General features: G+C 38.6%; 1 protein-coding gene across 7 annotated transcripts in view; it reads right to left on the bottom strand.

Annotated features, from left to right (window-relative positions):
• Positions 1-4471: 4471 nt before the first annotated feature.
• CSMD2 (CUB and Sushi multiple domains 2) overlaps positions 4472-22476 on the bottom strand; it is a 1065508-nt gene continuing 1047503 nt past the window's right edge. For all 7 annotated transcript variants that reach the window (XM_056795117.1, XM_056795119.1, XM_056795118.1 and 4 more), the window contains 4 exons: positions 21762-21852; positions 19859-19997; positions 19460-19670; positions 4472-7114 (listed from right to left, as the gene is read on the bottom strand). In XM_056795117.1, the coding sequence (XP_056651095.1) occupies positions 19511-19670; positions 19859-19997; positions 21762-21852 (390 nt within the window). In that variant the 3' untranslated portion in view covers positions 4472-7114; positions 19460-19510. The remainder of the gene's footprint in view (positions 7115-19459; positions 19671-19858; positions 19998-21761; positions 21853-22476) is intronic.

Consider the following 22476-nt stretch of genomic DNA (forward strand, 5'->3'; position numbering starts at 1 on the left):
TATTTTTAAAGGTTTATTAAGGATTATTAGAAACCAAGGATACAAAAAGATACAAAGTAATAACTCATGTGCCTAGGGCCGATTAGCCAATACAGAACCCCCGAGCTTAGCTTACTCACTACATCCTTGTAAAATGGAAGAGCAGAGAGAGAGGTGTGTGAGGCAGAGAGCTAGTTAAATACTCATTGTGATCTCACCCAGGTGGAGACTCAGGTGAGATTATAGGGAATTCTAGGAAATACCAAGTGTATTAGTGCCCCAATTTTGTCACACCCCCTCCAACATTTATTATTTTATTTATTATTTTCCTTTGCTGCCATATTGGCCAATCTGCTAGGTGTAAGGTGCTATCTGCCTTAATAACAATAGTTCATAGGAGTAGCAAGAATTATCTTTCCATGTAGAGATGTAAACAGTTTAACCTTACTGAATATCTTTTAATATCTTTCCTGTTTACCTTTTTATGCTTCTCTTGAGTTTTGTATTTGACAGTCATATTTTCCATTCAGTTCTGGGTTTTTTTTATCAGGAATGTTTGAATGTGTTCTGTTTCACTGAATACCCATTCCCCCCCCCCCCCCCGAAGGATTATGCTTAGTTTTACTGGTTAAATGATTTTAGTTGAAATTCTAGTTCTTTTGTCTTCTGGAATATCATATGGCAAGCCCTCCAGTTCTTTAATGTGGAAGCTGCTAAATCTTGTATAATCCTGACTATGGTTCCACAAAACTTGAATTTCTTCTTTTTTGGCTGCTTGAAATATTTTCTCCTTGACCTGGGAGTTCTGGAATTTGGCTATAATATTGCTCAGAGTTATCCTTTTGGAATTTCTTTCAGGAGGTAGATTCTCTCCATTTCTATTTTACTCTCTGATTCTAGAATATCAGTGCAGTTTTCCTTAATCATTTCCTTTATTTTAAAATTTAATTAATTAATTTAGAATATTTTTCATTGGTTACATGATTCATGTTTTTTCCCTCCCCTCATCCATCCCCTCTTCTGGAACTGACAAGCATTTACACTAGGATTTACATGTGTCATTGTTCAAAACCTATTTCCATATTATTATTTTCTATAGAATGATCATTAAAGTCAACATCCTCAATCATATCCCCATCAAACCATGTGACCAAGCAGTTGTTTTTCTTCTATGTTTCTACTCCCACAGTTCTTTCTCTGGAGGTGGATAGCATTCTTCCTTATAAGTCCCTCAGAATTGTTCTGGGTCATTGCATTGCTGCTAGTAGAGAAGTCCATTACGTTTGATTCTGCCACAGTGTACTAGTCTCGGTGTACAATATTCTCCTGGTTCTGCTCCTTTCACTCTGCATCAATTCCTGGAGGCCATTCCAGTTCACATGGAATTCCTTTAGTTCATTATTCCTTTCAGCACAATAGTATTCCATCATGATCAGATACCACAATTTGTTCAGTCATTCCCCAATCAAAGGACACCTCCTCATTTTCCGATTTTTTTGTTACCACAAAGAACACAGTTCCTCAATTATTTCTGGAAAGATGGCATCTAAGTTCCTTTTTAGATCATGACATTCAGTGAGTCCAATAATTCTTATATTACCTCTCCTGGATTGTTTTTCCATTGAAATTATTTCATATTTTTTTAAATTTTTTTCATGCTTTGACTTTGTTTGATTGTTTGTTGATGTCTCATGGAGTCATTAGCTTCTACTCATCCAACCCTAATTTTCAAGGCATGATTTTCTTGAGTGAGTTTTTGTACCTCCTTTTTGATTCAGCCAATTCTACATTTTAAAAAGTTCTTTTCCTTGGTGAATTTTTGCACCTCTTTTTTCATATGGCCAATTCTGTTTTTTAAAAAGTTCTTTTCCTCATTGGATTTTTGTGTCTTGATTACCAATTGGCTTATTCTGTTTTTAAGTTATTAATTTCTTTAGTTGTTTTTTTCCCCTCCTTTACCAACTTTACTATTGACTCTTTTTTTCATGACTTTCCTGTACTGCTCTGATTTCTTTTTTCAAGTTTTCCATCTACCTCTCTTATTTGGTTTTTAAAATCCTTTTTGAGCTTCTCCATTAATTATTTTTGGACTTAAGACCAAGTCCTATTTTCTTGGAGACTTCTGATGCAGCAGTATTGACTTTGTTGTCTTCCAAGTTTCTGTTTTGGTCTTCCCTGTCATGAAGATAACTTTCTTTGTTGAGTTTCCTTTTTTTTTGCTCATTTTCAGCCTTTTTCTTTTCTTTCAACTTAAAAAATCATTAAAGTTGGGCAATGGTGAAGACTGCAGTATTCTAAGCTTCAGGTTCTTGGTGCAGCTGTTTTCAGAACTAGCTCTGGGGATCAAACTTCCAGTTCTTCCAAGGTGGGTATGATGTAAGGAGAGATGTGTTTAATATTTTGCTGACCTGCACTCTAGTCTATGAATAAACAGAAGCACTCTTTTTCCCTTTTGGAAGTGTTACCAGGGTCCCCTACTCCCCCGTGACTGTTGGGTAATTTTTTCTAACCACAGGTACACAAATGATAAGCAAAATATCCAAGCCATGAAGAAAGAGATTTATTATGGGAGGGCCAATCCCACCACAAAGCTGGACACCTGGTCATGACCAGAGGACCCTGAGCACTGTGAGAGACTTTCCTTTATACCCCAAAGAATTAGACAATTTTTATATCAATACAAAAATAGTACAAAATAGTCATGCCCCTCAAAGGATAGAAATACCCAGAAGTAATATTCATTGGTTAGGTCAGCTAGGAAGCATCCTTATGTAGTGAGATACATCTTCTGACCATCTTTTGAACATGACTTAAGAATCACTTGATGGAAAAGGGGAAGCAGTGATGCCTTGCTAAGAGTGGGTGGTGATGAGTGGTACCAGGTTCTTAACTAAAGGTCAGGCATCCTGATGGGTAATGGATCACAGGCTAGGGTACCTGATATAGCAACATTGAAGGGTGGAACAGACACTAAGGTCTTGCAAAGGCAGTTACTTCCTTAATCTAAAACTTTAATATTTATACCAGAATATTCACAAAAGCCTGCTAAAATCATAGTCTCTGCTAACTATCTTAGAATTACAATTATGGTTGTCTCAAGATTACTGATAACATTAAAATATAATCTTCAGAGAAGGGGGTAGGGGCCTTTTTTCTCTCACATTCCCATAAATGCTGGTGTGTGCTACTTCTTACCCTGAAACTGAGACTCAGGACTGCTACCTAGATCTGTGTATGGGCAATGCAATAAGAGTCTTCTCCCAGAGCCAGCAAAGAGACCCCTGTAATCTCCTTCAGAGCAGTTGCTGACCCCACCTTACCATCTGTGGCTGAAAGCTCCGGAAGCCTTTGCTTCTGATTCAGCTCCCTCATAGTCTGTTGCTGAGGTGAGTCCTGCTTCGGTGTGCTGCTTTGCATGATCCACTTCCACCCTGGTGGACTAGATCTTTTATGCTTTCCTTCTAGGTTGTTTTGGCCTAAAAAATCATTCCCACACACCTTGAGTCTTTTTGGGTTATGCTGTTCCAGAATTAATTTTGAGGGATTATATCACAGTTGCTTGGAGGATAATTTGGTAGAGATCAGATGAATCTGTGTGCCTTCTCTGCTGCCGTGGCTCTTCCCCCTACAATTTCATTCTTGAAAACATACCAAATACAAGAATGAGCCAAAATCTCCAGGAGAATTTTGGGGCATAGCATTCCTTCTGTGAAATACCTATAATTTGCTTTCCACTTCTAGGGTATTGGTATGCCTAGCTTTTCCTTCCTTCTCTGTTACGGGTCCTAGGAAGATCTGGTCACTTAACTCTTAGGCTCTCATAATTTCTGGTTCAGAACTATTTCTTCTCTATTAGAATCATATCTAGAACACTCTTCCACCTTTTAAGGGATTAAGTTATGTAAAGAATTTGTTAGCTGCTCTGCTTTTTGCCAAGAGAAAACTACAGAAGGTATTCAGAGAATTGAAGTCTTAATATCAATTCATTGTGCTTCTACTATAGTTTTGTGCCTCATCTATTTTTTATTGATTTTGGATGAACTCATTCACTTTTTTCTTCTAGGCCAGTAATATTTTATATACTCAAATAATAGGTTCATACTACTACTACTACTACTACTACTACTACTACTACTACTACTACTACTACTACTACTACTACTACTACTACTACTACTACACACACACTTACACACATTTGACTGCTGCCCACCCTTTGCCTTTTTTTTGAGTTTCTGAGGCCCAAACCAGCTTTTTTGAGTCCTAAAGAGTGGAGAAGAGGCTTTATTTTATTGTTAGTGAATAATTTGCCTACCTGGTGAAATCCGCCATCCACAGAACTTCCACAAATTAAGAATGATTGAAAGATGAAGGGGAATCAGAATTATTAGATTTATTCAAGCTCTGGGCTCTAAATCTCTACTATCTGCCCACCCCTACCCCTATATAATCCAAGCCCTAATGGAAGAAGGAAAAAAAAGAAGACAAGGAGTGCAAAAATTTATATTTTATTTGAATTCAAAAAATTTAAAATAGCTTTCAAATTCAGGGAAGTACCATATGCCAGGACACTGGGGAATGGGGAGGGAAGCCTCATATACAGAGACAGATAAATTAACACATATATACTTTAGACAAGCCAAGGGGTGTATAGATTACATATTTACAATGTCGGTTATTTTCTGTAAACCATATTTATACATTTTATTACATTTACAAAAAAAGGGTTCCACTACTTTTTACCTACAATAATGAAAAAAATTTACATTGTTTCTTATTTTTTCAACTGTACAAACTTTGTTTCATAAAAATATATCTCTGTACAAAAGAGTTTCTTTTTTTTTCTTTTTCCTTTTTTTTCCCCATGGGCTGGAGGTGTGCAAGTGGCGAGTTTGAGTGATGATGAGGCGGTCTCAAAAATTTCCCTAGGTTTTTCTTGTTTCCTGGGGAAATCCTGACTGCCCATCTGCAAATGATTGGTTTCTCTCCTCTACCCTTCCACCAGTTTTGAGAGAAAAGTCCCGAAGTGGGAAAGGGGAGAGGGGAGGACATGAGATGGATTATTTGGAGAGAAGCATGAAGTGGGGGAAGGAGTTAGGGTTTGTGAGACAGTACAGCAGCCAGATTGCTTTTTGCATGTTGTTCAAAATACTGTCCTTGTCTAATTCCCAGGGCTGCTGTAATGACCCACATACTGTGCATTATCACTAATGGATGCTGCAGCTACCACCAACGTGGCTTTCTAGTGGCTTTGGTCAATCTCCACATTAGCCGGATGTTAAATATTTCCATGAGAGAGTCTCATTACCAAGGCTTAGAGAGATATCAATGTCATTCCCCAACCCTTACACTACAAGAATTTAGCAATGGCTAATCTGCAAACACATAAAATTTAGATGACAAAGCTGCATATTTGTATTTGTTATTTCAGGATTTAACATGACCCAGACCATACTGGTTACTGTTAAGGTTAGTGTCCAGTGTTGACATTGGCTGGAGACGGAACCTTGAATAAGCACAATGTGTGCGTGTGCACGCACACACACAAACCACACATACACACATGCGCACATGCATGCAAACACACACTCATACATATATGTCTCTGTGCAGAAATTGGCCTGATAGAAAATTAGCAGTAGGGACTTGCTCAGTTTAGGACTTTTAAAATAATAAATTCAGCTTTAAAAAATCTTTTAAAGTTATAAAATAGTGAGTTCAAAATAAGTTAATTTTACAGTGCTATTTTTACTTTTACTGTTAACAAATAGATAAAACATTGTGAATTTTTTCAAGCCCTCTTTTAACTAGGTTAAAAAACTGAGAGGCTTTTTAACTTAATTACTCTGTGTAAAAAAAAGAGTCCTGGAAGGCTTAGCTCCCTATGCTATTAAGTAAGTGGAGGGCCAGAAGTAGTCTTCATTGATACAAAAACATGCCTGCTCAATCCTTGCTCTCCAACATAGGTGTCACAACTCTGTATTATAATTGTTTGTTTCTCCATTTGTTCTTCCCTGCCTGGGTTAAAGAAAACAAATCCAGAACCTCCTGGAATAGTCTGTTCCTCTGTTCTCTTAGTCCCCAGACTCTACTTTACTGCCTAGACCCAGGGCATCCCCCATTGTTCCCCGACTCTGTGAACTCCCAGCTCCACACTTTCTTCAGTGTCTGGATCTGCTGTTCCCACTACACCCCCCTACAAGAATCAATTCTCTGGCTTCAGCCATGCTGTGTCTTATATCTCAATGGATCACTGATCTCACTGACATGGGTATTCCATTCATCAGTGCAGATCAAAACCAATCCATCTTTTTTACAGTTACTGTGCAATTATGGTCCGTGTTTATCCCATAAATATTCCTTAGCAGGGATTCTTCTTCTAAATTCTTCCTTTTTAACTAGATTTCTGATCTTGCTTTCTCTTGACTCACCTTATCTATTCCTACTCATGGCTCAACAAGACATTTTGAATTCACTAGTCTGGAACAAACAAAACAATGACTATTTTCAATCTCCCTCAAAGTTTTTTTCTTTACACTTAGGTGACACCTGGGTCCTATTTTTAGTTCAGTCAACCCATTTGCAAATGGAGGTATTTGCCTATAAACCTTGGTGTTTGGTAAGGCTGAGAAAGTTATATACTCTGTGGCGAGGATTTTCTAATTTTTGTTACTTGGTTGATGGGTTGATCTCTTGGATCTCTCTGAGATAAGCCGGATATACCCTTTCTTTTGTAATCTAGCTTGTCTTTCTAATAAAGGGTGTTGTGCATGGCAATTTCTTGGCTCCTTCACTCACTTCTGCAGTACTTAAAAAATTAGAGAGGTGTGTGTGTGTGTGTGTGTGTGTGTGTGTGTGTGTGTGTGTGTGTGTGTGTGTGTGTAAGTACCCAGGAACAACGTTTTGTTCTTTCTCCTTAATGGTTTCCTGCCTCTTCCTGTTTTCTCATTCTCGGCTTGGAGAAATGAGTCCAAATGCAGGGTTTTGTGGGTTTGATCTCCATGGTCCTGGGGTGGAGGGTCTGCAATCGCAGCAGCAGCAGCAGCAGCAATAGCAGCAGCAGCAGTAGATAAAGACAAGACAGATGATGGTGATGTTGCACACATTGTTAGCTCAAGTCCTGCCCTGTGAAGAACTACAGATGAGGGTGAAGGAAAGAAACAAGAAGTAAAATATTTTGGTAAGCAGCAACCTTCCTTTTACATACAATATTCACTCATAGTTCTCTTGTTCTGACCTTTACTCCAATCTTAACCCTCTTCACACTTAGGAAGAAAACACAAACACAATCTTGTGTCAAGAAAGAGAAGAAAAGGAGCTCAATTTTTTCCCCTGAAGAATATAAACTTTAATCACACCACTAGGTCATTTTCCTGACCAAAAAGGGTTGAAGACCTCTGTACAAGGGAAAACTGAAAATTATTTTTTCACAAAACTTTTTTTTGTGGTGTATGAATGTCAATAAGTCATACATGTAGACCTGATTAACTGCGCTATCTTGACGGGGGTGGGGGAGGGTGAGAGATATAGAGAAAGAGAGAGAGAGAGAGAGAGAGAGAGAGAGAGAGAGAGAGAGAGAGAGAGAGAGAGAGAGAGAGAGGGGGGGGGGGGAGAGACAGAGAGAGAGAGAGAGACAGAGAGAGACAGAGAGAGAGACAGAGAGAGAGAGAGAGGGAGAGAGAGAGAGGGGGGGGAGAGAGAGAGAGAGAGAGAGAGAGAGAGAGAGAGAGAGAGAGAGAGAGAGAGAGAGAGAGAGAGAGAAGATAAAGAGAGAAAGAGAGAGAAATTTGAAAATAGGATAAGAGATTTTGAGATAGAAGAGGCCTTAGTGGTCATAATAAGTAAACTGAATTAAACTTCAGAGGGGAAGAGAGTTACTGAGGGTCAAGTGGCTAATAAGGTCAAGAGATGGAAGATTTTAACCCATGTCCTCTGACTCCAAATCCAGTTCTCTTTTCATGACCAAGGGAATGGAAGTAAAGGAAAGGGAAAAAAAAAACAAAGAACAAACATTGAGACATGTACAGATAATTGAGGTAGAGTCTTGAGGGGAATTTTTATTAGACATTCACTTGAAATTCAAGTTCTAGACACTTAATTTTTTCCTGTTCTTTTTTGCTCACCTTTTGCCCAACTCTGTATTTAGCAAGCCATACCTTTTTGAACCCAAGCAATCTTCAGTGTTTAAGGAAGTCATGAATATAAGAAATGTTTCTCCTAGACCTCTGATAAGCCAGGAAGATGATGATGATGATAACACATGTGTATGGAGATCCCTGAACCCAACCCAGTCAGAGAGAATTCAGGGTGTAAGATGGTAAAGAATTTTATGTTACAGGGTTAGGTCTGAGATCACAGATATCATACCTGGTTCTATGACCACAAAATGGAGAAGAGTGAATATTTGCAACATATAATTTGAAGTTTTTGTCTTTTTTTTTCCAATTTAGTCTCTTTCCTTAAGCTTCCTTTCTCTCTCTGCCTTGTTTTAAGTCCAGATTTTGGTCTCTTAGCCTCAGCATGCTTGAAAAGGTATAGTCATTACTTCCTCCATAAGGCCATGAAGATGTTCATCCTCATGAATAAATCTCATTTTATATGATTTTTATTTATAACTTGGGGCAACTAGGTAGTGCAAAGGAGAGAGTGCTAGACCTGGAATCAGGAAAATTCTTCTTCCTGAGTTCAAATCTGGAGTCATACATGTACTAGCTGTGTGACCCTAGACAAGTCACTTAACCCTTTTGGCCTCAGTTTCCTCATCTGTAAAAAGGGATGGAGGGACTTCCGGTTAAGATGGCGGCTTAGAGAAAGCTAAAGTTCAGATCTCCGGAAAACCCTTCCCGACCAATCTCAAACTATAAGCTCCTAAGGCGCCGAAATTCAAAACGATCAACAGCACAGACCCCGGGAACCCTCCTCCTGGACCTGGACCCGGATCAAAAGGTACGGCTCCCCTCAAAAGCCAGAACCTGAGATCACTCAGACCTAAGGGGTAGGAGCGCAGAGTCCAAGGGCTGGGCTCAGAGAGCAGGGTCCTTGGAACAACAACCCTCAGGGCCTTCTATCCGAGTCCCAGTGAAAGTCACTGCCTGGAGCAAGACAGCCTCAGGGGCTGGATCCTGCTATCCAAGTCTCAGTGAAAGTCCCTGCCCTCGGAGCTTGGGGAAGCTGCAGCCCATCCCCCCCTCAGGCCGACAAAACAGCCTCACGGCCAGCGATTCTGAAGGCAACTTCCGGAAAGCAACGGGGTCCGACCCTTCCATTCCAGTGCCAGTGAGGCATATTCAGTTTAACCCAGGGAAAGCTCATAGAACCATCTGCCCAGGACTAAAGCCTCTGAACACCAGACAGAGATAAGAAAAGCTAATCCTCCACATTCAGAGATGGCAAACTCCACAGAAGCACAGAAGCCCCAAAATACCAAGAAAAATAAGAAGAAAGGGGCGACTTTGGACACATTCTATGGAGCCAAAATACAAAATACAGAGCAGATAGAAGATAATATACAAGAAAATGCTCCAAAACCTTCCAAAGGAAATGGAAACTCTCCACAAACCTATGAAGAATTTGAATCAGAAATGACCAAAAAGATGGAAGCCTTCTGGGAGGAAAAGTTGGAAATAATGCAAAAGAAATTCACGCATCTACAAAACCGGTATGATGAAACTGAAAAGGAAAACCAGGCTTTAAAGGCCAGAATCAGGCAGCTGGAAGACAACGATCGTGTAAAAGAGCAAGAATTAATAAAGCAAAGCCAAAATACCAAGAAATTAGAAGAGAACATAAAATATCTCACTGACAAGGTGATAGATCTGGAAAATAGAGGGAGAAGGGATAATTTAAGAATAATTGGACTCCCAGAAAAGCCAGAAATAAACACCAAACTGGACATGGTGATACAAGATATAATCAAAGAAAATTGCCCAGAGATTCTAGAACAAGGGGGCAATACAGCCACTGACAGAGCTCACAGAACACCTTCTACACTAAACCCCCAAAAGACAACTCCCAGGAATGTAATTGCCAAATTCCAAAGCTATCAAACAAAAGAAAAAATCCTACAGGAAGCCAGAAAAAGACAATTTAGATATAAAGGAATGCCAATCAGAGTCACACAAGACCTTGCAAGTTCTACTCTGAATGATCATAAGGCATGGAACAAGATCTTCAGAAAGGCAAGAGAGCTGGGTCTCCAACCAAGAATCAGCTACCCAGCAAAACTGACTATATACTTCCAAGGGAAAGTATGGGCATTCAACAAAATAGAAGACTTCCAACTTTTTGCAAAGAAAAGACCAGAGCTCTGTGGAAAGTTTGATACCGAAAATCAAAGAGCAAGGAATACCTGAAAAGGTAAATATTAAGGAAAGGGGAAAAATGTTATCTTCTTCTTTTACTCAAACTCTCTTCTATAAGGACTACATTTATATCAATCTATGTATACTAATATGTGGGGAAAATGCAATGTATAAATAGGGGGTAAAGAAAGACCAAATAGAATAATCATTCTCACACAAAGATTCACATGGGAAGGGGAGGGGAATAAAACTCCTATAAGAAGGAGAGGAAGAGGGGGGGGGTTTACTTAAACCTCAATCTCAGGGAAATCAACTCTGAGAGGGAAAAACATCCAGATCCATTGGGATCCTGAATTCTATCTTACCCAACAAGGGTAAGGAGAAGGGAAAACCAAGGGGGGGAGGGGGAGAGGGAGAACAAAAAGGGAGGGAAAGAGAGGGGGGAGGGGGAGGGAAGAAAAAGGGAGGGACTAAAAAGGGAAACATCAAGGGAGGGGACAAGGGGGACTGATTCAAAGTAAATCACTGGACTAAAAGGTAGAGCCGAAGAAGAAAAGGTTAGAATTAGGGAAGGCAATCAAAATGCCAGGGAGTCCACAAATGACAATCATAACTTTGAACGTGAATGGGATGAACTCACCCATAAAACGTAGACGAATAGCAGAATGGATTAGAATCCAAAACCCTACCATATGTTGTCTTCAAGAAACACACATGAGGCGGGTTGACACCCACAAGGTCAGAATTAAAGGATGGAGTAAGACCTTCTGGGCCTCAACTGATAGAAAGAAGGCAGGAGTGGTAATCATGATATCTGATAAAGCCAATGCAAAAATAGACCTGATCAAAAGGGATAGGGAAGGTAATTATATTTTGTTAAAAGGGACTCTAGACAATGAGGAAATATCATTAATCAACATGTATGCACCAAATAATATAGCACCCAAATTTCTAATGGAGAAACTAGGAGAATTGAAGGAAGAAATAGACAATAAAACCATACTAGTGGGAGACTTAAACCAACCATTATCAAATTTAGATAAATCAAATCAAAAAATAAATAAGAAAGAGGTAAAAGAAGTGAATGAAATCTTAGAAAAATTAGAATTAATAGACATATGGAGAAAAATAAATAGGGATAAAAAGGAATACACCTTCTTCTCAGCACCACATGGCACATTCACAAAAATTGACCATACATTAAGTCACAGAAACATAGCACACAAATGCAAAAAAGCAGAAATAATGAATGCAGCCTTCTCAGATCACAAGGCAATAAAAATAATGATTAGTAATGGTACATGGAAAACCAAATCTAAAACCAATTGGAAATTAAACAATATGATACTCCAAAACCGTTTAGTTAAAGAAGAAATCATAGAAACAATTAATAATTTCATCAAGGAAAATGACAATGGCGAAACATCCTTTCAAACCTTTTGGGATGCAGCCAAAGCGGTAATCAGAGGTAAATTCATATCCCTGAATGCTTATATTAACAAACAAGGGAGAGCAGAGATCAATCAATTGGAAATGCAAATGAAAAAACTCGAAAGCGATCAAATTAAAAACCCCCAGCAGAAAACCAAATTAGAAATCCTAAAAATTAAGGGAGAAATTAATAAAATCGAAAGTGATAGAACTATTGATTTAATAAATAAGACAAGAAGCTGGTACTTTGAAAAAACAAACAAAATAGACAAAGTACTGGTCAATCTAATTAAAAAAAGGAAGGAAGAAAAGCAAATTCACAGCATTAAAGATGAAAAGGGGGACAGCACCTCCAATGAAGAGGAAATTAAGGCAATCATTAAAAATTACTTTGCCCAATTATATGGCAATAAATACACCAATTTAGGAGAAATGGATGAATATATACAAAAATACAAACTGCCTAGACTAACAGAAGAGGAAATAGAATTCCTAAATAATCCCATATCAGAAATTGAAATCCAACAAGCCATCAAAGAACTTCCTAAGAAAAAATCCCCAGGGCCTGATGGATTCACCTGTGAATTCTATCAAACATTCAGAGAACAGTTAATCCCAATACTATACAAACTATTTGACATAATAAGCAAAGAGGGAGTTCTACCAAACTCCTTTTACGACACAAACATGGTACTGATTCCAAAACCAGGCAGGTCAAAAACAGAGAAAGAAAACTATAGGCCAATCTCCCTAATGAATATAGATGCAAAAATCTTAAATAGGATACTAGCAAAAAGACTCCAGCAAGTGATCAGAAGGATCATTCACCATGATCAAGTAGGATTCATACCAGGGATGCAGGGCTGGTTCAACATTAGGAAAACCATCCACATAATTGACCACATCAACAAGCAAACTAGCAAGAACCACATGATTATCTCAATAGATGCAGAAAAAGCCTTTGATAAAATACAACACCCATTCCTATTAAAAACACTAGAAAGCATAGGAATAGAAGGGTCATTCCTAAAAATAATAAACAGTATCTATCTAAAACCAACAGCTAATATCATCTGCAATGGGGATAAACTAGATGCATTCCCAATAAGATCAGGAGTGAAACAAGGATGCCCATTATCACCTCTACTATTTGACATTGTACTAGAAACACTAGCAGTAGCAATTAGAGAAGATAAAGGAATTGAAGGCATCAAAATAGGCAAGGAGGAGACCAAGTTATCACTCTTTGCAGATGACATGATGGTCTACTTAAAGAATCCTAGAGATTCAACCAAAAAGCTAATTGAAATAATCAACAACTTTAGCAAAGTTGCAGGATACAAAATAAACCCACATAAATCATCAGCTTTTCTATATATCTCCAACACAGCTCAGCAGCAAGAACTAGAAAGAGAAATCCCATTCAAAATCACCTTAGACAAAATAAAATACCTAGGAATCTACCTCCCAAGACAAACACAGGAACTATATGAACACAACTACAAAACACTCGCCACACAACTAAAACTAGACTTGAACAAATGGAAAAAACATTAACTGCTCATGGATAGGACGAGCCAATATAATAAAAATGACCATCCTACCCAAACTTATTTATCTATTTAGTGCCATACCCATTGAACTACCAAAATACTTCTTCACTGATTTAGAAAAAACCATAACAAAGTTCATTTGGAAGAACAAAAGATCAAGGATATCCAGGGAAATAATGAAAAAAAACACATATGATGGGGGCCTTGCAGTCCCTGACCTAAAACTATATTACAAAGCAGCAGTCATCAAAACAATTTGGTACTGGCTAAGAAACAGAAAGGAAGATCAGTGGAATAGACTGGGGGAAAGTGACCTCAGCAAGACAGTATACGATAAACCCAAAGATCCCAGCTTTTGGGACAAAAATCCACTATTCGATAAAAACTGCTGGGAAAATTGGAAGACAGTGTGGGAGAGACTAGGAATAGATCAACACCTCACACCCTACACCAAGATAAATTCAAAATGGGTGAGTGACTTAAACATAAAGAAGGAAACCATAAGTAAATTGGGTAAACACAGAATAGTATACATGTCAGACCTTTGGGAAGGGAAAGGCTTTAAAACCAAGCAAGATATAGAAAGAATCACAAAATGTAAAATAAATAATTTTGACTACATCAAACTAAAAAGCTTTTGTACAAACAAAACCAATGTAACTAAAATCAGAAGGGAAACAACAAATTGGGAAAAAATCTTCATAGAAACCTCTGACAAAGGTTTAATTACTCATATTTATAATGAGCTAAATCAATTGTACAAAAAATCAAGCCATTCTCCAATTGATAAATGGGCAAGGGAAATGGATAGGCAGTTTTCAGATAAAGAAATCAAAACTATTAACAAGCACATGAAGAAGTGTTCTAAATCTCTTCTAATCAGAGAGATGCAAATCAAAACAACTCTGAGGTATCACCTCACACCTAGCAGATTGGCTAACATAACAGCAAAGGAAAGTAATGAATGCTGGAGGGGATGTGGCAAAGTAGGGACATTAATTCATTGCTGGTGGAGCTGTGAACTGATCCAACCATTCTGGAGGGCAATTTGGAACTATGCCCAAAGGGCAACAAAAGAATATCTACCCTTTGACCCAGCCATAGCACTGCTGGGTCTGTACCCCAAAGAGATAATGGACACAAAGACTTGTACAAAAATATTCATAGCTGCGCTCTTTGTGGTGGCCCAAAACTGGAAAACGAGGGGATGCCCATCAATTGGGGAATGGCTGAACAAACTGTGGTATATGTTGGTGATGGAATACTATTGTGCTAAAAGGAATAATAAAGTGGAGAAGTTCCATGGAGACTGGAACAACCTCCAGGAAGTGATGCAGAGCGAGAGGAGCAGAACTAGGAGAACATTGTACACAGAGACTAATACACTGTGGTATAATCGAATGTAATGGACTTCTCCATTAGTGGCGGTGTAATGTCCCTGAACAACTTGCAGGGATCCAGGAGAAAAAAACACCATTCATAAGCAAAGGATAAACTATGGGAGTGGAAACACCGAGAAAAAGCAACTGCCTGAATATAGAGGTTGAGGGGACATGACAGAGGAGAGACTCTAAATGAACACTCTAATGCAAATACTATCAACAAAGCAATGGGTTCAAATCAAGAAAACATCTAATGCCCAGTGGACTTACGCGTCGGCTATGGGGGGTGGGGGGGGGAGGAAAAGAAAATGATCTATGTCTTTAACGAATAATGCTTAGAAATGATCAAATAAAATATATTAAAAAAAAAAGGGATGGAGAAGGAAATGGCAAACAACTCCAGTGGTTTCTTTACCAGGAAGACAACCCCAATGGAGCACAAAGAGTTGGCCACAATTGAAAAACAATTGAAACAATAGAAAAATACTCTACAATCTGATTTATAACCACAACAGTCCATTAAAATTACTTTCCTATCCAAATTATCAATTATCTTAATTGCCACACCCAATGGCCTTTTCTCCATCCTGATCTTTCTTGACCTTTCTGCAGTTTTGGCATTTTATCTCCTCTCTGTTTTTATCATAATTCTTTCTTTTTGTTCTCCTATGCATTTTGACTATTCCTTCTCAGACTCCTTTTCATCAATGTCACTCAAGGATCTGCTGTAGGTCCTTTTTTCTTCATATTCCCTAATTTGGTGATCTCATAGGCTCTCATGGGCTCAATTATCATGTCTATGCAGATGTTTTCCACTTCTATATAAATAGCCTGTTTCTTTCCAGTTCTGCATTACCCACTGCCCAATGGATATTTATTTGATGTCCTGAAGGCATCTTGCACTCAATATGTCCAAAGCAGAATTAATTTTCATTTCCCTCATCTTCTAAACTTCCCTACTACTGTTGAGGACTCCATCAGCCTTCAAGTCAGTTCAAGCTTGCAACCAGAGTTTTCTATTGTACCCCTTTCTCTCACTTTTTATCCCATCAGTTTACATCTTATCATTTCTTTTTCCACATTATTTTTCAGATATGAACCCTTTTTTGTCCATTTATACAGCTCGCATTACAATGCTGGACCTCATCAACTCTGGCCCAGACTGTTGCATCTAATCAATTTTCCTGTCTCTAGTCTCATCAGGCTTCCTATACATCCCTTCCTAAAATGCAGGTCTGACCATGCTATCATCCCATGCAATAAACTACAGTGGCTTCCTATCACTTTTAGGATCCAATAAAAATTTCAACTTGAAATCTTCACAATGTGGCCCCTTCCTATCTTTCCAGTCTTCTTACACATGCTGGTACACTGGACAGACTGCTAGAGTTAGAGTTAGGAACACCCGAGTTCAAATCTTGCCTCAGACACTACTTCTGTGACTCTAAGGAAGACTTTGGGGCCTCTCGGCCTCAGTTTCTTTATCTGTAAAGTGGAGATAATAACATTTACCTCATAGAGTTGTTGTGTGTATCAAAGAGATAAAGTGTGTAATGTGCTTTGCAAAATTTAAAGTGCTATATAAATACTAATCATTATTGCATGACCATCCTCCACATACTCTATGGTTCAGCCAGATTGGTCTATTTTTCCTTACACACATCTCTCCAAAATTCGCTCCCGTTTGGTGTGGCTAAATCTCAAACCTGAAATGTTCTTCCTTCTCACCTCCATGGCCAGCTCCTTATAAGAGGGGCTATTTTTACTTTCTTTCCTGTCTCCATTGTACTTGTTTAGCATACTAAGCACCTAATGAATACTTACTGAAAAACAGTGATCTTAAGACTGGTAGGGATAGAATAAAAAAGATGATAATTGATGATAATTACAACTCAATAAAGTGAAGCAATAGTAAGAGAATGCATGGCTGCCCTTAATAAGTTTAAGCCACCTGATTTGGATGAAGATCATCCCAGGGTACTTGCGCATGTGACAAAAAAAAAAAATAGCTATTATTGATCTTGGAGGAATTATGAACAATGGAAAGAAGTCTCATGAAGCAGCTGTCTTTTGCTCTGCTTAATGCAACATGTTTATCTTTGGCTTAAAAGCCAGTTAAAATTTAAAAGGTGGTTATAATAAAAATAAAATTTAAGATAGAACAAATGCAAAATTTTGTTCTTAGAGAAAAAGGCAACAACTCTAAAGGTATAGGTAGGGTAACTGTGACAGGACAAATAATCATGTGAAAAAAATCTGAGGGTTATAGGAAACTTCAGGCTCAGTCAACTGTGTAATATGGTAGCCAGAAAGCTAATCTTAGGTTTTATGGAAACATTTTTAAAATCTCCTTTTTAATTCATCTGAACACATAAGAAAATGAATATTTCTCCAATCTCAAGTTCTTTCCTGACTTACCTGAAGGATGGAAATTTTATCAGTACTTAACTAGGTGGCAGCTAGATGTCTCTGTGGATAGAGCACCAGGTCTGGAGTTAGGAAGATCTGACCTCAGAAACTTCCTAGCTTTGTAACCATGGACAAGTCACTTAACCCTGTTTGCCTTAGTTTCCTCAACTGTAAAATGATCTGGAAAAAAAAATGGCAAACCACATCAGTGTCTTTGCCTAGAAAACTCCAAATGGGATCATGAAGTCAGAGAGGACTAGAAAAAAAAAAAACTAAATTAAACTAAACAGGAACAATCAACTGATCAGGAAATGATGACCTCCACTAAAATAAAATTATCTTAGGACTAATCCCTTTTTCTTAGGAAAGTGTGTAAAATGATAAAAAATAAATGCTAAGGAAAAAAACTAAATTAAACTAAACAGGAACAATCAACTGATCAGGAAATGATGACCTCCACTAAAATAAAATTATCTTAGGACTAATCCCTTTTTCTTAGGAAAGTGTGTAAAATGATAAAAAATAAATGCTAAGGCCTAGGAAGTGGATTAAGAGTAGCACACAAATTTAGAATGAGAAAAAGCTTACATTTATTTAAAATTATTGCTCTTTCTTCTCCTGAAGGGATTAGATTTGAGATTCTATGACCTAGTATCATCTCTTTTCCTCATTTCCTATGGGATTACAATATTGAGCAGGTAGTGATCCCTTTGATTATTTTAAGCCACCAGTAATCTGCTAGGAGAAAGTTCTTTCAAGGAGTGGTCAGAGGAATTGAGTGGTTTTAAGAGAATGATGAAAGGGTATCCCCAACAGATTCAGTAATAATTGTTTTATTAGAAGAAATCAAATATTACCATTAATCTATCTATGTTATAACGTTTTCTTTGCTCAAGATTTTTATAAATTTTACCTAAAAATTTCTAGTGTGAGAGCAATAAAGAACTCTATTGGAAATTCTATTCTCTCAACTAGGAACATGAGTTTGGAATAATAATGAATAAAAAACTGGTAGACTTGTGACAATAACACAGAATGTCATATTAATTTTGTTTTCTTTGGAAGTTGCCTTAAAGGAGACAAAGCAGGCGTAACATGTGAAGCTGCTCTCTTCTGCAATTATCAGAACACACCTGGAGTATTTTAACATTTCAGTAGGCGTGGTTCAAAACTAAAACAATTAGAAGATGAATTGGTGAGAAGACTGAAAATGGTGCTTTATGAGGGCAAGTAAAGGAAATAAAGATGTTTAGCTTGAAAGAGAAAAATATAGGAAGCCACAATATTATGGTCTTCAAATGTCTGAAGAAAGAAGGGTAAGGGTAAGGAAGAAGGATAAGGGCATTCTGCATGACCTAAGAAGGCCAAACAAGGATCCAAAGGTGAATAAATATCTATGGCATTTTCCCCCTCTTTCTCTTTTACAGCCATGGTTGACTTGGAATTAAGAAAGTTAATGAAAAAAGAGAGGTATATTGAAGTGTTAGCCATGGCTTGGGATATAGGGAGAGATGTTGGCAAACTCAATAAAGCTTTTGTTGACAAAGGGATAAGTCACAGAAGATTGAAAAGAAAGACCTTGAGAGTGGATCTGCTTGCCCTGGACATGGTGGATTCAATTAGCCCCCAGGTTTTCCCTTAACATAAGTCTAAGAAGATCAAGATGAAACAGAGAGTAAGATAAACTTTTCAGGAAGTCAAAATGAAAAGGCTATGAGGCTGAATAGGCTAGACGTTGATGAAAGAACTATTATTTTTCTTATTAAGTACTGAGTATTTGTTCTCAGTGTGTTTAGAGTTGTGGAGTTTGTGCTCTTTCACTCAAGGCTGATTTCCTTTGCAATGAGTACTTGATTTCTGAGGAAAGCAGAGAGGAAGTAAGGAAGAAGCTAGTTTTCTGAATGTCTTATCATATCCTTGTGGGTAAGAGGAAGAAATTGGATAAATAAATAGTTTTTAGATGCTTAGAACCATAGGATAGTCATTAATGGATGCCAGCTTATGGTAGGGGTTTCTAGCAGACAGCTTCAGGTATCTACCTTTGATCTGTCCTAAGGTAACATCTTATCAACAATGTAGATTAAGGCACTTAAGGCAAGGTGATAGGTTTACAAAATTTGTGGAGAGCCTAAGGCAGGGAGGGACCACCACTAACAGTACAAAAAGATGGTAACAAGCTAGAATGATGTACTGATTTTAACAAGCCAGATAGGAATGTGCTACACCTGGAAAAATACTACTCCTATAATTCAAAAAAAGTGTGGATATATCCCTATGTTCTGTATCTCTGCATGGGAGTTGTTGTACACACAAAGTTATATATGAGTCTGTATGTGTGAGAAGGAACTCAGTAAGCTTCCTGAAATGGGTTGTGAATTCTCTTCCTCTTCCAATCCCCTCTCACCAGCTGCCGAAGATGGCGCTCTCCTTGGCAATTGCAGCAGCACAGTGCCTGCTATACAGCCGTGCACACTGTGCTGACCGTGAACTCTGCCTCAGGAGCCATGATGTCTGTGGGCTGGAGGTTGCGGTCATACATGGGATTCTCAAAGGTGGCTCGGACATTGGTGTTCTCATGGCCAGCATAGCCATTAAATGGGACTTTGGGTCGCCGCCTGTAAGGGGGGGTGGGGGGGGAAAGACAGGAGGGAAAGGGCGGAGAAGCAGAGAGACAAAGTCAGATCAATTCTTGCTTACAGAACCTTGCTGCTGTTCTGGAGAATGTCATGGAGATCTGATTGGTAAATGTAGGGCACCTTCCTAGTCCTACATCACTAACTGCATCTTTTCTCAAACCTCGTACCTGTGTTTATAGAGATAGAGCACAAAGCCAGCAATGATGAGACCAATGAAAGGCACGAGGATTGCTGCGGCCACTGAGCTGCTGTTGGAAGCCAAGTGACGGCCAATGGATTCAGGGTCTGTCTCCAGTCGGCTGAGGTCTGTAATGGACAGAGTCACAGATACAGTCAGAGCCTAATTAGTCAGCATGGGGTGGAGTTGTTGGTAGAATAAGTCAGGAAAGCCCTATTTGTGTCCTGAGAAAATTCCAAGTTCTTAACCACCTTCTTCCTTGAACATGGCACCAGACATTATAAGGTGAATTCACAAATCTAAGCTAAGGGAAGGTTATTGCTTTAAATCTCCCATTCTCCTTTTAAAAAGGGTTTTATTTTTCCAGTCCTAATCAAAATAGTGAAGGGCAAAATTTATTTTCCTCTTTGACTAGGGTATCTTCCTCTACCTAGGTCTAGGGGCCTACATTCTTCCTTGATAACACAGGGTGGATCTCCACCTATACTGCCTCTCTTCTTATCTACTTCCCTTATACCAACAAAAACACATTTAAATTCATGACCCTTAGTTAGGATAACACATCTTCTCAAATCTGCCCAAGTCAGCCTATTTATGAATCTGGAGGTCTAGACTGGATATGATGAGGGATGATGACAATTCAACAAACATTTATGGGGATACTACTCTATGTAAGGCACTGTGTCAAGTGCTAGGGATACAAAGTCAAAATTTAAATAGCTGCTGCCCTTGAATAACTTATGTTCTATTGAGAAAATGTCCCTACATAGACATATTACATAATGAGGAACTTCATAGTACTCAGAGGCTGTGCACATAATTGCCCTAGAAGACATGAGTGTTGCCTGCCACCAGAAGTTTCAAGCAGAGTTTCTGCAGCTCAAGGATTCACTAAAAGCTATCAGGCTTCAGGTAAGGGTTTAACTAAATGTTCTCCCAGTTGTCTTGGGTATCACTCTATTGCTCCAGGCTTTACCTCATCAGTGAACAGAAAGTAGACCTGGAGCTAAGGGTCAGTGTAATCAGACCTATGCCACGCTTAACTAAAGAGTTCTATAACTACACACACATACCCGGCTGAGAGAATAAGGCAGGTAAGGCGTGGTCTGCATCTACTGCAGACCTCATGATAGAGAGCCACAACGACGCAGCCCTTTGGTGAATTTTATGCTTAAGACCTCAGGCAACTTCATAATACAACCCCAATGCAGGACACCTCTTCCAGCAATGCCCACAAGAGTGTGCTGGAGCCAGCTCAAACCAGTTTGTAAGAGCAAACTTAAATTTTCAGTTTGAACCTTTACACCATAGAAATCAGCAAATGTTATAAATCAGAATTCATGTTTTATTGATTGTCTACCCTTAGGAAAGTGCTGGAGAAAATAATAAAGATTAAACTTAAAAGTGTGTAGTATATACAATCTTTCCTCCTGAAGAGTAGGTTGTTAATCATTTGCCAACATACCCCCAAGTCAATATGAGAAGACACAAAAATTGGAAAGCTTCACTGCTCTGCAACACTGAGGCTCTCTTGTTTTCTTCTCTGACAGCACACCTAGCACTACATTTATCGAATAAGGACCAATTTAGGAAATATTAGCCCAGATACCTGCTATATCTTTGTACATCTGTTTATAATGGGAAAGGCTGATGGATAAGCATTCAAAGCCTTCCATTATCCATTTCCCCACACCTTTCCAGCATTAACTCATACCACTCCCTTCCTATGTTCCAAATGAACTGTACTAGTCTCCTCTTCTAGTGCTACATGTTTGTTCTTTAGGAGATTGCTTCTACTCATTGCATTCCTACCCATCTTTTACATCCTACTTCAGAGTCCCTTCCTTGATCTATGCACAAGTATGATCATATAGTCCTTAAACAAACTTTACCAATTCTCTGAAGGCCAAAATGCCCAAAGTCTTGTCCTCGCACAAAGCCTTGGTACACAAAAGTGCCGCCTCCTGAAGACTCAGAAGAAACCTATAACAAAGTAGAGGTGAAGGTAGGAGGGGAAAGGGGAAGGGAAGAAGGAAGGTAGGATAACGAGAAAAGCCAAATAGTCAGGAATTCTGCTTATTTATTCACACAGAATTCTACACATTCACACTCAGATATTCTTTAATTTAAATGAGTATACGATCATACACAAATGCACAGATGCTGGCACATATTTATGTAGCCACACAGATAAATACGAGAACAGAGACAAAAGCACAAAGACATGCTTATGGGCACAGATAGGTTGGGAAACATTCACCTAGTCACATGGATCTAGACATAAATGTTGGGGAAAAAAACAGACACACTAATTTTTTTGTTCAGTTATATATGAGTCCTCATGATCCCATTTGAGATTTTCTTGGCAAAAATGCTGGAATGAATGGTTTGCCATTTTCTCCTTCCGTTCACTTTATAGACGAAACTGAGATAAACAAGGTTAAGTAATTTGCTCAGGGTTACACAGCTACTGTCTGAGGCCAGACTTGAACTCAGGTCTTCCTGACTCCAGGTTCAGTGCTCTATCTACTGCATCAGCTAGTTAAGATATTTAACTCACATAGATAAACATAACACATTCAGAGCCACTTATTCCCAGATACATGC

The sequence above is a fragment of the Monodelphis domestica genome, chromosome 4, assembly GCF_027887165.1.
Source record: "Monodelphis domestica isolate mMonDom1 chromosome 4, mMonDom1.pri, whole genome shotgun sequence".
NCBI lineage: Eukaryota > Metazoa > Chordata > Mammalia > Didelphimorphia > Didelphidae > Monodelphis > Monodelphis domestica.